Source organism: Balaenoptera ricei, chromosome 17 (genome assembly GCF_028023285.1).
Source record: "Balaenoptera ricei isolate mBalRic1 chromosome 17, mBalRic1.hap2, whole genome shotgun sequence".
In the NCBI taxonomy this organism is placed as follows: domain Eukaryota; kingdom Metazoa; phylum Chordata; class Mammalia; order Artiodactyla; family Balaenopteridae; genus Balaenoptera; species Balaenoptera ricei.
Window position 1 is genome coordinate 8,817,434 of NC_082655.1, and position 14,990 is coordinate 8,832,423.

General features: G+C 34.0%; 1 protein-coding gene across 10 annotated transcripts in view; it reads right to left on the reverse strand.

Moving 5' to 3' along the window:
- Positions 1 to 14,990, reverse strand: part of PHF20L1 (PHD finger protein 20 like 1) — a 79,753-nt gene that overhangs the window by 46,907 nt on the left and 17,856 nt on the right. For 5 of the 10 annotated variants that reach the window (XM_059901353.1, XM_059901345.1, XM_059901346.1 and 2 more), the window contains exons 5-9: positions 11,726 to 11,814; positions 11,410 to 11,499; positions 6,265 to 6,478; positions 5,557 to 5,685; positions 619 to 701 (exon numbers count right to left, since the gene is read on the reverse strand). In XM_059901353.1, coding sequence (XP_059757336.1) covers positions 619 to 701; positions 5,557 to 5,685; positions 6,265 to 6,478; positions 11,410 to 11,499; positions 11,726 to 11,814 — 605 coding nt within the window. The remainder of the gene's footprint in view (positions 1 to 618; positions 702 to 5,556; positions 5,686 to 6,264; positions 6,479 to 11,409; positions 11,500 to 11,725; positions 11,815 to 14,990) is intronic. The other 5 variants (XM_059901349.1, XM_059901348.1, XM_059901347.1 and 2 more) reach the window with 5 other exon arrangements.

Here is a 14,990-nt window from a genome sequence, read left to right on the forward strand (position 1 = left end):
CAGTCCACTATATACAGGTATTGTGGGAATCTGAAGGTAGCCAAGGCAAAATCTAGCAACTGCAACCTTCACTTTTAAATTCCTCTATTAGGTGGTTTAAAGACAGACCCTTAATAGTTTTTAAAAATTTTTTTTTGTAGTTATTAAAATATACATCCTAGCAAAAATGTATGGCTCATTGATCAATTCATAAAACACATAGTCAGTCTAACAACACCAATTGTTACAATATAAAAGAAACTTCTTACAAAAGAAGCTTTATTAGATGTCAGAAAACCCTGTTTTAACTCACAAATGAAAGGTATTTGTGTAAGGGTCTTTTTGTAAGCTAGTTAAATGTGATCCAGCTGGAAGCCTATACCCTGGGATGCCTGTCTCCAGGCCTTCAACTGTTGGGGGACAAAGGCTTTAATGCCAGCCTACTGAAAATAAACACTAATGAAGTCTGTAGTTTATCTGTATACCTTGGAGAAGGCAGAGTTAAAAATATAGCATCAATTAATTACCTTCCTATTCCCATATCTGATCAAAAGGGCAATTTCAATTATGTGGATACTATAGCTCCGTGATCATTCCAGTTGGGAACCTTGAAAAAAATCAAATGCTACCATTTCATACCTGCTCCAGCATTGGAGCCGTTTCACTGTAGTCTTCCTTTTTTTCAGCACCATCCACCCCAACAGCTTTGGATGCCAACAAACCTTGAGAAAAATTGTACAGAAATTGCTTATTAGAAAAAATATTGACTTTCACACTAAAACTTCTCAAAAATTTTAGCAGTTGAAATCCCCTATACTCTTTTATAGAAAGTAAATACAACACTCTCAGAAGTTTACTTGTCAAAAATACAAACACCCTTAATAATGGCTCAAGGGGCTGAGTTAGAACTTGAGAGTGGCTTACACAATTAGTTTTTAAAATAAAAAAATTAACTAAAAATACCCTTTTAAAAAAAATCACACATATACACATTTATTCTGTACAAATTTAAATTTCTATGGTTTAATGTCCCAAAACCTAAGATGGCTTAGATTGTTAATACTTAGGCTTTGTCCATACAACTGAAATAAAATATGGAATTAATATTAAGATGTAAGGAATCCTTCCAAACATCCAGAATATAAAATAAGATTGTTGTTGTTGTTGGATTATTAGTTAAAAAAATACTCCCAATTTTTTATTTCACCTGGATCCTTTAACCTAAGCTTGACAGGTTTGTTTCTATACCCAGTTGTAGCTTACCTTCTTACAAAAGTGGTAAAAACATGGATACATCCATTTTATGTTAATGGAAAAGAGTACAGATCCTTCCTACAACATTTGAACTTACTTAATATTATAGCCTCATTCTACAATTAATGAAATAAACTGGGAGTTCCAGTTTTCTCCAATATATACCATTAATTCTGAATTTTAGAAGACAGAATATTTTATCTGGAGTATATATAATTAACTTTACAAGACATTAAAACTCTGCTTTAATTTAGAAATTACAGGCATTTACTTAGTCAAGATTCTTTGCTAAGCACCAGATAGGTACCCTCAATGGAATCAAATTTATTTGCTGCTTCTTATGGCCACCAAGCACATAAAAAGTCACCAAAAATCATTTTTGTGTCATTTCAAAGTCAGGCACACAAAACTGTGGCCTCAAAGGAAGCATGTTTAATAATCGACAAAATAATAGTCAACTTACTTCAGCAATTATACCACTATATTATTAAAGCTGTCTTCAGCATATTTAATAGGAGAAAAAAGGTGCCCCAAAATGCCACCTAACTTCGAGCTACCCTGTGGCAACATCGCTTGACTTTTTCAGGTAACAATCTCAAAGATATTAAGTAATCTAAGTGGAAATTCAAATATTAAAATTGTATTCTCAAAAAAAGTAGTACTAGAGCCAAGTGTTAAATCAGGCAAAAGGCACCTTTCCATTATTAGATAATAAAGTTGAATATCTATCACTCAGAATTGTAATTCAAAACAGCAAAGGCTGAGAATAAAACAATGATTTTGATACAGCAATGATTGGTATTAAAACTGCTATTTGGTGCAGTTTGAGATAATCCATACTGCTCAAGTCCCACACAGTATTAAGTGTAGGTTTAAATGGAGGAAAAAAGACCCAATGTATAAGTAATTTTACAAAAATAGTTTATAAATCATAAATTCAATCCTAACTATATTAATATAACTTTTGAACACATTTTTAGATGACTAAACAAGATGTAGCACAGAATATTTCTTTAACATTTAAAGCTGCATTCACTAGGTTTTTCTTCTCTAGCTATTTTTGAGGTTAAATACTGCTAAAAAGAAAAAGAAAAATAATTAGGAAATTAGGTTCTTCTTTTGCAGGGAACTGAGTAGAGGCCCTACTTCGAAGGGGTACTCAAAGAGGACAAATATTTGCTATTCTATCTACTAAATACACTTTACGTTTTTCGTTTCCTTTCATATAGGTGGTGGAAATACTTTTAAATCACATCAATAGATGAAATAGATCACAACCTTCAAGAATTAATTGGAGGGAAATAAATGCAAATGAAATTAATTTGTTATTTGCAAATATGTATTATCAATATATTACTTACCAATATATTACTAACAAGTTCTCATCCAAATAAGATATCTATAAACATTTTAACAGAATGTGTTATGCAGTTTCAAGAAATTATTTAAATACCAGGTAGAAGTAGAATATAAATTTTTATAAGTCCCACCCACAAAGTGATAATTTCTCAATACTCTACTTCAGTTATAAAATAGAGTTAGTCTCTCACTGCCGATAGGAATAAACAGAACAGAGGCCAGAGCATCCGGTAATGGGGAAGATAGAAAGAGCAAAGTGGTTAAATTCATGGTCTACTTTTCATCCAGCGATTCCAAAACACAATATTCTTGCTTAGATTAAGAACCAAATATCCTGGATATTATAATCAATAACTTATTACTGGCCAATTCAAATCTCTGGGGTTTTTTAATTGTTTTTTAAATTCCTTAAGCTGTACAAACATATCTAAACTGGCTGAACGTCTAGGAACTCCTAGAACTATTACAAACAGACCATGCACCAACTGCTGTTTCTTCTTTTACTCTCTGACAACCCGTACTTTAAAATCTACTCAAATTTGCTTACAGTTTGCTTGCAACTTTGTGCCAAAGTATAAACTTTATTATCTTTGTAAAATTGTTTGTTCTAAATCAGTATGCATAAAGTATATAATTATCAATAAGGTACATGACAATGAAAAATAAGATTCTGGAAGAACATATATATACTATGCAACAATAATTTCAGTGTCTACTTATTAGAAAATTTTGAAGAAAGCCATCCTATTCCATTCTCTGTAGAGAAATCATGTTTGGAATCTCTGTAGGGTGTATATATGAGGAAGAAACAGAAAGAGAGTGAATAAATACATGAATTAAGTTTATCCAGCGGCTGGTCCACTTATTTCCTGTTAGAACTATTTAAAAAATAAATAAAATGGTGTGCGTGGGGGGGTACTACATCAGAGCAGGCTGAGATGCTGCCACGTTGCCCGCCTATTCCTCTCAGTAGTAAAGGGACAAAAAGACAGATATAAGTGAGCTTGAGAAATTTAAAATATACCATAATTCCATAACAAAATTGCTATTTCATATTAGTTCTCATCTCTTTTTATGGTCCACAGATGAAATTTACTGTACAGAGGCAAGCCTGAGTTTCAATCATAAAAGACAATCTTAAAATATCTAGTATCTTTTTGCATGATATAGTTGTAACATGAAATCAGAAATAGATGCAGAGATGAACTATTAAAAAAACTAACATACATCTTCTGAGTAAATAAAGGGAAAAGATCATAACAGTTTCACATTCATAAAATCTTATGCCTTTCCACTGTTGCCCAAACTATTACTTGTTGATTTGAGATTCCCAAGAGGAAGTGAAGACAAAGTCCCTCCACAGAAGGCACAGGGTGTTACTAAAGCAACCAGTATTAGAACTTCCTTGAGGTACATGGTAAAATGGTTTTCCCCCCACTACTGTCTTTTCAAGGCCAAGCGGAAATACTGCATCATTGTGGACTGAGCTGTTTTCTTACTTCTTTAAATGGTGAGCTTGAACTTCTCAGTAAGACACATGTAAGAGTATACTGACTGAAACTAAAATCAGATTATCCAGATTGTAGGAAAAACCATGATGCTGGGAAACTGGCAGTTGTAGCGTCAGTGTCACTTCCATCTTCCTTGATCTTGGCTCCCCCAATAAGGCTGTTTCAATCTTGGTATCACGGCAGTTAGAAGTACTATTCCACAGTACAGAGCTCGGAGTTCCATTATTCTAAGTCAAAACGGAAGTCTCAAGTTGCCATCATAATAATCACTAGGATAACATTTTGGCTTTCTCAAAAGCTAATAGTTTCTAAGGAAAAGGTGGAATGGGAATGGGTAAATTGATCTGAAATATTTCCTGTCCTGGGGCCAAATATATCCTTTATCAGAGAAAGGCACAAAAATAATATTAACAATGGAAAGACTAAATATTCTCACTTGTTGAAACCAATTATAATTACTTAGATGAATACTGTAATAAAACAGTGGCTCTAAAGAACCCTCAGCTGCAAAGTCATCTTTCAGTGAGTTTACACTCTTTAGAAAATGGTCAAAATGTTTAATTTATATTTATTCTTGGGTCTGACAATGAAACCAAGCTTTTTCAAGTTATTTAGAAGAATGTCAACAAAGATTTACATAGCTTTATTAGGCCAAAGGCACAAAAAATCATTTGTCCTTAAAATAAGAGCATATGACTGAATATTAATTAAAATATTTTACCTCCCCTTTTATAACATATACTCAGAAAAATTAAATATATTCACAATTTCTTTTAAAGATTAGAATCATTAGGCTGAATGGAACTGTGGGTCTTAGTATGACTGGCCCCTTCTTCTGTAAACACTAACCAGGCTAGAATTTCCAGTGCTTTTCATCATTCTAGTATTCTACTTCCTAATTACAACAAGGCATAGAGAAATAAGCCCAAATTCTAGAGACCAACCTGAAGGTAAGAACAGAAATTTTAAAAACGTATAGAAGTACTTTTACATTGGGCATAACAAATTTGGGAGCTGAATTTAATTCAGTATTCATCTTTCCAACCATATATGGTACCATCCTTAATGAGACCAGTCAAGAGTAAGAATGTGTAATATTTAGAACCTCAGACATTATGTCACCACAAGTTGACAAAAGCGTATAATTCAATTCTTAGAGAAACTACTCCTGCCACCCAGGTGATTTTAAAACTATGGAATTTTGTAACATTTGATCCTATGGATCCTCACAACATCCCTGTGAGGTAGGTAGAAAATATGTGATACTTTTCACATTTCCAACAGAAAAAGCCCCGTGGTGTTGAAAGGGATGACCTTGAAGAAACAAAGCAACTGTCTTTCTTATTAACCAGTTAGCTACACTAAACCAATAGATACATTTTCCTTTATTTAAAACAAACTACTATAAAATCAAACCCTCCATTCCCCCCCAAAAAGAATCATTGTAGTTTACCAGTAATCTTGTTAAGTCGAGCTCTCTTTGCCTGAAATGAGTTGCCTTGATTATTTTTCCTCTTGTTTGATAATGTGCTCTCTGGCTGTGGAAAGACCATCTTTGGAACGTTCTCTACATGAAGTCCTACTTTTAATAGAATATATATATGAGAGTTTATCTAGAATCCAAAGTTAAAACACATGAATATTTTTTAAATAGCAAAATAATACAAAAGCTTTGCACCTAATTTTTTTAATCTAGTGCTTGACAAAGAACTTTAAAAAACACAAATCTCTCTAGACCAATATATTAGAAATAAAAAAACTACTAAGCAGTTATGCTTTAGGAAAGGAATGACTTACTGCTTTTACTGTATTATATATTGAAATGCATGCAGAAGCATTTTAAAGGCTAAAGAAAAGAAAACAAACAAACAAAAAAACCCACACAAAAGAAATCCCAAAACCTACTTAGAAGTTACAAATCAAATTCTCAATGCATTTCTATTCAAGAATACTGAGGGTAACCATTATCAAGCACCCATATTAGGCCATTAATCTTCAGATCTGTAAGATGCTAAAAAACTTAACCATCATATTATGCTAGGAAAAAAAATCCTAATAATTTCACTACATGTTCAAATTACAGGCAGCCAAAGGATTTGACTTATTCACTATGTGAGTTTACCACTGCCATCGGGAATGAATGTAAGAACATATTTTGTACCAAATGTTTCACTAGATGTGGGCAGATCTTCCTTCTTCTCAACTTCTGGTGTGGCTATAGAAGCTGAAGTTTCTTCCTTTTTTGAAGGTACTTTAAACCATTTTCTCTCATCTTTCTCTTTATCTTTATTGCTGTTAGCGCTAGTCCGAGGTTTGTTCCCTGTTTTATTCTTGGCTGCAGCTGCAGCAGCTGCTTTGACTAAAGCTATCCAATCCTCCAAAGGAAAAACACAAAACATGTGAAGCATTAAAAATTAATTAAAATTTAATTATACTAATGAATAAAAACATGTATCACATTTTCAAAGCTACTTTCACTCACATGCACACAAACATAAAAATCAAATTAACTACATTTACAAGGTAGATCATCAACACGGTAGATTATCAAATTTAATAATCTAATCGGTTATATGATCTTACATAAAATGGGAAAATATTCAATATCAAATACTCTTTTGATGGAATTAAATCTAAAATATAAGAAAACCTATGACAAATGTGGAATATTACATGACATTCTACCTTGGTAACTTTAGGGTTTAAACGCTGAATTATGTTTCTTCTCTATAATGCAACAGATCATAAAAGTAATAAGAAAAAAAGCTTATGTTGTAATTCTGCAAAGATTAAAAGAAACATACAGTCAGCCCGCCCTATCCTTGGGTTCTGCAGGCGTGTATTCAACCAACTGTGGATCAAAAATAGTTGGGAAAATAAATTCCAGAAAGTTCCAAAAAGCAAAACGTGAATTTGCCATGCTCTGGCAACTATTTACATAGCATTTACACTGTATTTACAACTATTTACATAGCTTTTACCTTGTATTAGGTATTGTAAGTAATCTAGAGATGACTTGGGAGCATGTGAATAGGTTATATGCAATATTGTGCCATTTTATAAAAGGGACTTGAGCATCTACAGACTTTGGTATCCATGAGGGTCCTGGAACCAATCTCCTGCAGATAATGAGGAACGACTGTATTACCATAGAGCAAATTACTATTCCTTATTAGGAAGAATGTATCACTCAAGGTAAGGTCAATTTCATAGGAATCAAAGTATGATTTTATTTTTTAAAGCTTTTAAAGTTTGGATACCTATTTATCACAATAGCTTAATATTACTAGCAAAAAAAAAAAAAAAAAAAAGAGCTACTTGACTTGACCAAGGTAAAGTACACACTGTCAGACTCCAGTTTAATTTCCCTCCCTCTACAATTTCCTGAATCTGTATTAGTTACCATTCTTCTGAGATGCAAATATTTATATTTCCTGTGTTAATTTTTTTAGTTTGTGGCTAAACAATTTTTACTGTTTTACTTTTAACTAAAAACACTTATTGTAATAATTATGGAAAGATGTAAAGAAGTGGTACTAACATTTAAATTTTCACAATCAAAAAGACTTTTTTACAACAAATATTTATAATATCTCTACAGAGTTAATCTTCAACTGATGACTGATGCCACTAAGCTATCAAATAGACCACTGATTCAGACTCAACCAAAATGCGTAATACATTAAATTCTTAGTCCAAGCAACTAAAAACAATTTCACAACATCAAATGCATTTAATTCATGGGTTACATTAACAAACACAGGCCACTAAGCAATTCAAGTTGATGGCTCCTCAGTCTTGAAAATATATGGTAAAGACAATAAGCCATTAAAAGCAAACATACAAAATCTGTCTCTCTCTCCCCCATGACTGAAATGAACTGAAAACATCCTGCGATTGCACCTAACACATTCATTCACCAATTTTCTATTGGATACCCTATTATACATGCCAGGAAACATGCTAAGCTAATAAAAGATGCTAGATGAAAACCCCAGGAACCCACTGGCCTGGAGTGACCACATCTTTGCTCCTGCCTGGAAGACACTCAATATCCAGATTTCCCCGTATTTTAAACTACATCCCCCATGCATGTCTTATTAGAATATGAATTATGACAAAGTTGTGAAATAAAATTTTATATCTCTAGTTTGTAAAAACTAAGAACACCAGATGCACCAGTACTGTCCAATCCAAGTTTTACTTAGAACCACCTCCTTTTTTAGTCCTGCCCATATAAGGAACTGACAAGCAAATAAAATTAACTATAAGACAATGTGACAGGAGAGACAGTAGAGAATAAACAAAATATTACAGGAGAACAACAAAATTTTGCCTGAAGAGAAAGACTAGTGAAAGGCTTCAGGGAAAATGATAAATGATTTGAACTCTAAAGTAGGAATTTGCTAGGGAAAAAGGCAAAGAAAAAGAAATGGACACTCCAAGCAAAAGGAAAACCATTAAACAAAGGGGTGGCAAAGTGTACACTAATAGGAAAGAGGGGTTTAAGGTCAAGGAGCAATCTGGGTGACTTAAGTATCATGGCTAAGTTGAGCCTTGAGACTAACATTTAAGTAGAAGGAAAAAAGCAACACCAATGAAAACAACCTATAGAGTGTCATCAACAAAGCAGAAAGAAAAACAAGAGTAAGTACAACAGGCAAGCAAAGGAAAGTGATAATTCAGCAGAGATCATATGTTTGCAGTCTTATTAAGAACAGGGCATTTAATTCTGGGTTCCACATTGCAAGGAAAATTTTAAGTTGTTAAGAGAAATGCTAAAAGATGCCGGGGATAAATTCCATGCCCAGTTGTTTCCTCTCTCCAATAAAGAGAAAACTAGAAGAAAGAGATTCATGCTGTACTCTTTAAAAGTGAAATTAGATAAAACAGTTCTTGATCACATGATTTGTTAATCATGGGAATCACTGCAGTTGCATGATTAAATAATTCTCCCATTATTTTGTTCTTCTATTTTTTAATTGGAAAGATTCACTATCAAAAATAACTCGTGTAGGAACCCTGGCAGTCCAGTGGTTAAGCCTTCGCCTTCCAATGCAGGGGGTGTGGGTTCGATCCCTGGTCGGGAGCTAAGATCCCACATGCCTCGGGGCCAAAAAGCCAAAACATGAAACAAAGGCAATATTGTAACAAATTCAATAAAGACTTTAAAAATGGTCCACATCGGGGCTTCCCTGGTGGTGCAGTGGTTGAGAATCTGCCTGCCAATGCAGGGGACACGGGTTCGAGCCCTGGTCTGGGAAGATCCCACATGCCGCAGAGCAACTAGGCCCGTGAGCCACAATTACTGAGCCTGCGCGTCTGGAGCCTGTGCTCCGCAACAAGAGAGGCCACGATAGTGAGAGGCCCACGCACCGCGATGAAGAGTGGCCCCCACTTGCCACAACCAGAGAAAGCCCTCGCACAGAAATGAAGACCCAACACAGCCATAAATAAATAAATAAATAAAATTTTTTTAAAAAAATGGTCCACATCAAAAAAATCTTTTAAATAAATAAATAACTGGTGTGATCCTTCCATGAATGAGAACTAAAGATATGTTTCAAAGTTTCCTGTAGATAACACAGAGCACTGCACTATAATGAACACTACAATGAAATCAGATGAGTTCAGTCACTCTGCACACTATGGTTGAATGAAATTTTAGGTAAGTCATTCTCTAAATTCTGAATTCCTCAACTGTGAAATAGAAATATCAGCTATACCTATGTCAAAGGATTTGCTGTAAGAATCCAATAAAACAATGTATACAAAAAATGTTCTAAAAATGGTAAAGGATCTTATGAGCCAATCTTTAACACTAGTGAGTTACAGTGTAAATTTTATATCAGCACACTCTCAAGAAGAAAAATAGGTGAGAAAAAGCCACAGAAAGTTTAAAGAAGAACATTTCCACAGTGCATTTATTTGATTCCTTATCCTTTGCTGGTTTAATAAAAGAAATTTTACTGTATAGTTTTATAAAGGAATTCTCAAAGGACTCAAAATTTAGATGATAATATGCAAAGTTGGATTCTCTTAGCACGGCCCAAACAACACCTGATCTATTAAGACATTCAAAAAATAAGAACATTTTATAAAAAACAATTCTACAAATGTTTTGAATGTGCTCGTAATTAAAAATTATGAAGAAAATGTAAAATTAAAGGAAATATACTACTAATATTTTCTTCTAGGAGTTTGTATTTGACATTGATTTTAATGTTAAATACATCATGGTGTGACTAGAATACTTATTAAAAATAAACATCCAATACATCCAAAAAATTAATTTTTACAACTTATTATTTTACCACAAACCAAACTGGCTCAATGTCTCTTTGGAAAAAATAAAGTTTCAATGTTAGTGCCATCTCATAAACATTCGAATGACTAGAATGACAAAATAATAGTTTTAAAGCAAAAAAAAAAAAATTGAGAATTTTAATTAAACAGGTACTAACTTCCCAATGTTTAAATCAATCTTTCCATGCAGTAACCAAGGAATCACACCACTGAATGCTTAAGAGAACATTTTATTTATACATACAAGTAGGAAGACACAAAGCAATTTCATGACCAAAAGCATTTCCATTTTAAACGGCATTCCACATTAATTGGGGGAAAAAAAAACTGCTAGCTGATGATTTCAAAATTAAATTTTTGAAAACCACGTCACTTAAAACACTCACGCACTTCTCAGAAAACATCAAAAATAATTTTTTTAACTGTGATAGTCTACGTTCTGGACTACTAAATATATACACTTGACTGAAACTGACCATGTGACTTCAACACAGTTCAGGATGACATTTTTTACTGCATGGTATGCAACAAATATGTAACATAATTCCATATTAGACATTTTTATAGATCACTTTCAATTTCTTAAAATTAATTGTAGGTCCAGGTGCTGAAAATCCCAAATAACAGCAGAACATAAAAGAAAATATTTTAAATTTCTACCGCACCTTTTCTTTCCAGTATTTCAGGAAACATATTCAACCATAATGGAATTATGGTTTTAACTTCATCCCAGATTCTCCTTCAAATGCTTACCGTTCATTCTTGCTTTGAGCAGTGACAAAGCATGTAATACACTGCTTACATCATATAACTCAGAAAGCCCTACCTGAAACAGCCTACAGAGTGTCAGGTAAGCGCCTTTTGAAAGATTAACGACTATGATTTATAGAAGAAAAGAAGAAGATAAGAAACTCAATATAAAATTTTATATTAAAAATTAACTTTCTAAATGATACTATATACCAGGAAAAACAAAACAAAATTAAAAAAAGGCACTTACCTCACTTCCCATAGACTGGTTACACGATCCAGCTGGGTCGATAGGACAACACCAGCTTAGTGGATGCTGGGATTTCACCTGGAACAGAAACTAGTGACCTATAACTTTAGCAGGTCTAAAACCAAAGAAGCAAAAATCAAGTGTATAATTTTACATTCTAAGCTTCTCTTTCTTGCTGCTATTTGGGGCTATCAGCACATAATCCTACAATTAGTTCACTTTAAAATATATATATGTCTGTATATATATATATTTTGACCAGTCACCATTCAAGAAAACATCCCTGTGGGTAGCTAGGAATGCTGAACACTCTTACCTGCCCCTTAGCATCCTCGGGCATGGCTTTAATGTGCATTCTCTTTAAACAACGAATAACTCCATCATAAAACTGAACTGTGAAAGTTCCTGAAATAGGAGCGAGTCAGCATCATTAGAAAATATAATTCAACCTTACAGCAACACATGATATAGAACAAGCAATGCCCTGACAGAAATAAACACCCTATGATTGCAGTAACTGCAAACACACTGCTAAGGACCCCACCAAGTTTACTGAGTTTATTGTCTCTTTCCCTGTAAAAATAACTTTGATTTCCCTTATAAAGTACACAAATTAAATCTTGATAAGTTAGTTGCATGTAATTTTGATTTTTACTGGAGGATTTTAAAATTTATAACAATTTAAATATATGTTAAATAACATATCAGGTATGTTATACCTGAAGAAAATAAAATCATTACTTACAAAAATGTATAATATTTCTAAGAATCATCATTTGCTCTCTTTGAAAGCTTCTAAATAATGGAGAGAAAGATCTGCTATAGGGAAAAAATCATTTTCTCAGGAAAGGATTATTCCTTTGCAATATTAATTAACTGGCAAACAAGAATTATAGATTCACAGGCTTTTCAGCTAGAAAATATACGTATCGTCTGCACAGCAGTCTTCCTGTGCAGATAAGAACACTGACTTCCAGGGAGGCGAAATGCTGCATCCAATGACAGCTAAGCAGCAGCACAGCCATTAGCTTAAAACCCTGATTCCCCTCTCTTTCCCACTGAACCATTCTGCTTTTAGGACTCAATATTCTGTTTATATGGCTATTTCAAAGCATATTCACTTTTTGTTACAGACTCCATGCTTTCAAGTCTTTTACTGTACTATCAGTACTATCAGAAAACATCAGTTACGTAGATTTTATACTTATGGAAATTCCAATGTTTTTCTATCATTTCCTATACAAATGAGGGCAGAGTGCCACTTCGACCTTTACTAAAGAGGTATAAACAATTGGCGCCAAAGCCAATAAATCTACGTACAAAGATTTTTCTTTTCTTTGTAATTTGAATAACACCATTGATTTCATATCTTTCTATAATTAGCATAATGTACAAATCACAGATATAAAGATCTAAACCCAAGTTATGAAAACAACTGATGAGCTGAATAGCAAGAAAGTAAAGAATCTGGGAAGACTGTGAGAATGCCAAACCGCATGAACCCCTTACACCCCAACATTCTTGCCCCTGTCCTCCTCCTTCTTCACGGGGCGCTGCAGACAACAGCAGGCTCTTCACTACGCAGACCGTGCGTTCATCCCTCCCTGCCGTTGCTCACGCTGCTTCGGCTGCTGTGATGCCATCCTCCTTCCTAACTCCAGCCCACTCTTCAAGGATCAGCTCTTCAAATCCCACCCATACTATGAAAACTTCCCTGACCACTCCAATCTACACTGATCTGTCCATTCTCTTCAACTTCTCTAAGACATATTACATATACCTAAATGTTCACATTTGTTAGTTTTGTTTAGCTTTTGTAGTGAACAGAAAACTCTTTGAGGGCTTCCTTTTTCTTTCTTTTTTTTGGCGGGGGGCAGGGGGATAGTGGCAGGTGGCGGGGGAGGCTCATCCACCATGTGGGACCTACAGAAAAATGACCAAATTAATACTTCCCATGGAAATTTTTAAAAAAACAAGTTATATCTGCCAATATTTCACTAAGGGCTTACTCAAAACTACTCCTGAAATGGCAGAGGCTGCAATCAGTAACATCACTCTTCCACTGACGTAAGCTTAAATTTCTATATAACATGCCCATGGACAAACAGGATAGGATAAAAAATGAGGGTGGTTTGTTTTTGTGTATGTTGTATGTGTGTATGCATATACTTGTAAAAGAAGCTTTAAGCATGGAAGAAAGGTCCCAAAGCTCACACATTTAAAGAAATCTCTCCTAATGAAAAGAGAGAGCATTGTTTAATTTTGCTTTGCTTTGTTCCATTTTGGGTAGATCCTATTATCCTACGAAACTGATTCATTACTTCTTTTCCTTCCAAAAACTGTTACTGACTGTCTACTCTGTGCTGGGCTCTGGACTAGACACTTGGGGAGCCAGTGTGAGTTAAGACATGGGAATAAGAGCTCCATAACACAGCTCTCCAGAAGTTTAAGTGAACAGTGATTTAAAGGCCCCACTAGAAAAGAAGTAACCTGCAAACTTAATAACTGAGATGTCCCTCAGGTGACCAGTAATAAACTCATAGCCATATTTGTTATTTCAATTAGGTAAACCAATAAATTGGACCTTGGCTTTTGTAAAGTTGCATTATCATTTCTAGCTAGACAACTATGATTTACTTTTTTACACCTAACATTTCTTAATATATGTCTTTTTAAATGTTTTCCTCTTCTATCTTCTCTTACCTCAATTTTTCTCAAGTTTTTTGTTAGTTTAAATTCTCAGCTTAAATCCCTTCCATGGTTCCCATCACCTCCAAGTAAAATTCAAATTCTTTAGGAAGACCACAAGATACTTCATATGCCAATCCTTGCTTCTCTCTCCCACCTCTTCTGCTATTCTACAACCTTTAAAGGAATCCTTCATTCCAGTCACATCAAAGATTTGCAGTTCCTTAAAAATGGCATGCTTCTCTACTATTCTTTTGCATACACCATTTCTTCTGACAGAAAAACCTTTTCATCCGTCCTTTTCTAGATAACTTGTCTGGCTTTCAAGATACAGTTTAAAGTAAGTATCCCCTTACTTAGGTTAAATGCCCTTCTTGCAAAGAAGTTGTCACTCAATGTGTTTTTTCTCTTTTTTTTTTTTTTCGGCCATGCCATGTGGCTTGTGGGATCTTAGTTCCCCAACCAGGGATTGAACCCAGGCCCTCAGCAGTGAAAGCGTTGAGTCCTAACCACTGGACCACCTGGGAATTCCCTCAATGTGTTTCTTTAGTAAAAAGAATGAATGAGTGGTCGAGTTTAAGAAATAACTAATAGAAAACCAATGTATTTTGGAAAATACACTTACAAGTATTTCACGACTGTTTTAAATGAGATTTTAAACAAGAAATTTAAAAAATAAAATATTTAAGTATATTTCCAATAATAATTTAATGCCTTTCTAAATTAATGCCTTTCTAAATTAATCGGTCTACAATTTTTAAAATTCATTATCTGTCCAACAGACTCTCTCGTTTTATGCCACACTAACACACCTGATTTCTGTGGTACTTTCAACATTTCTGATAAGTTCAGTAACTTTTTATCAGTAGTAATATTAGATACCACAAAAGGCT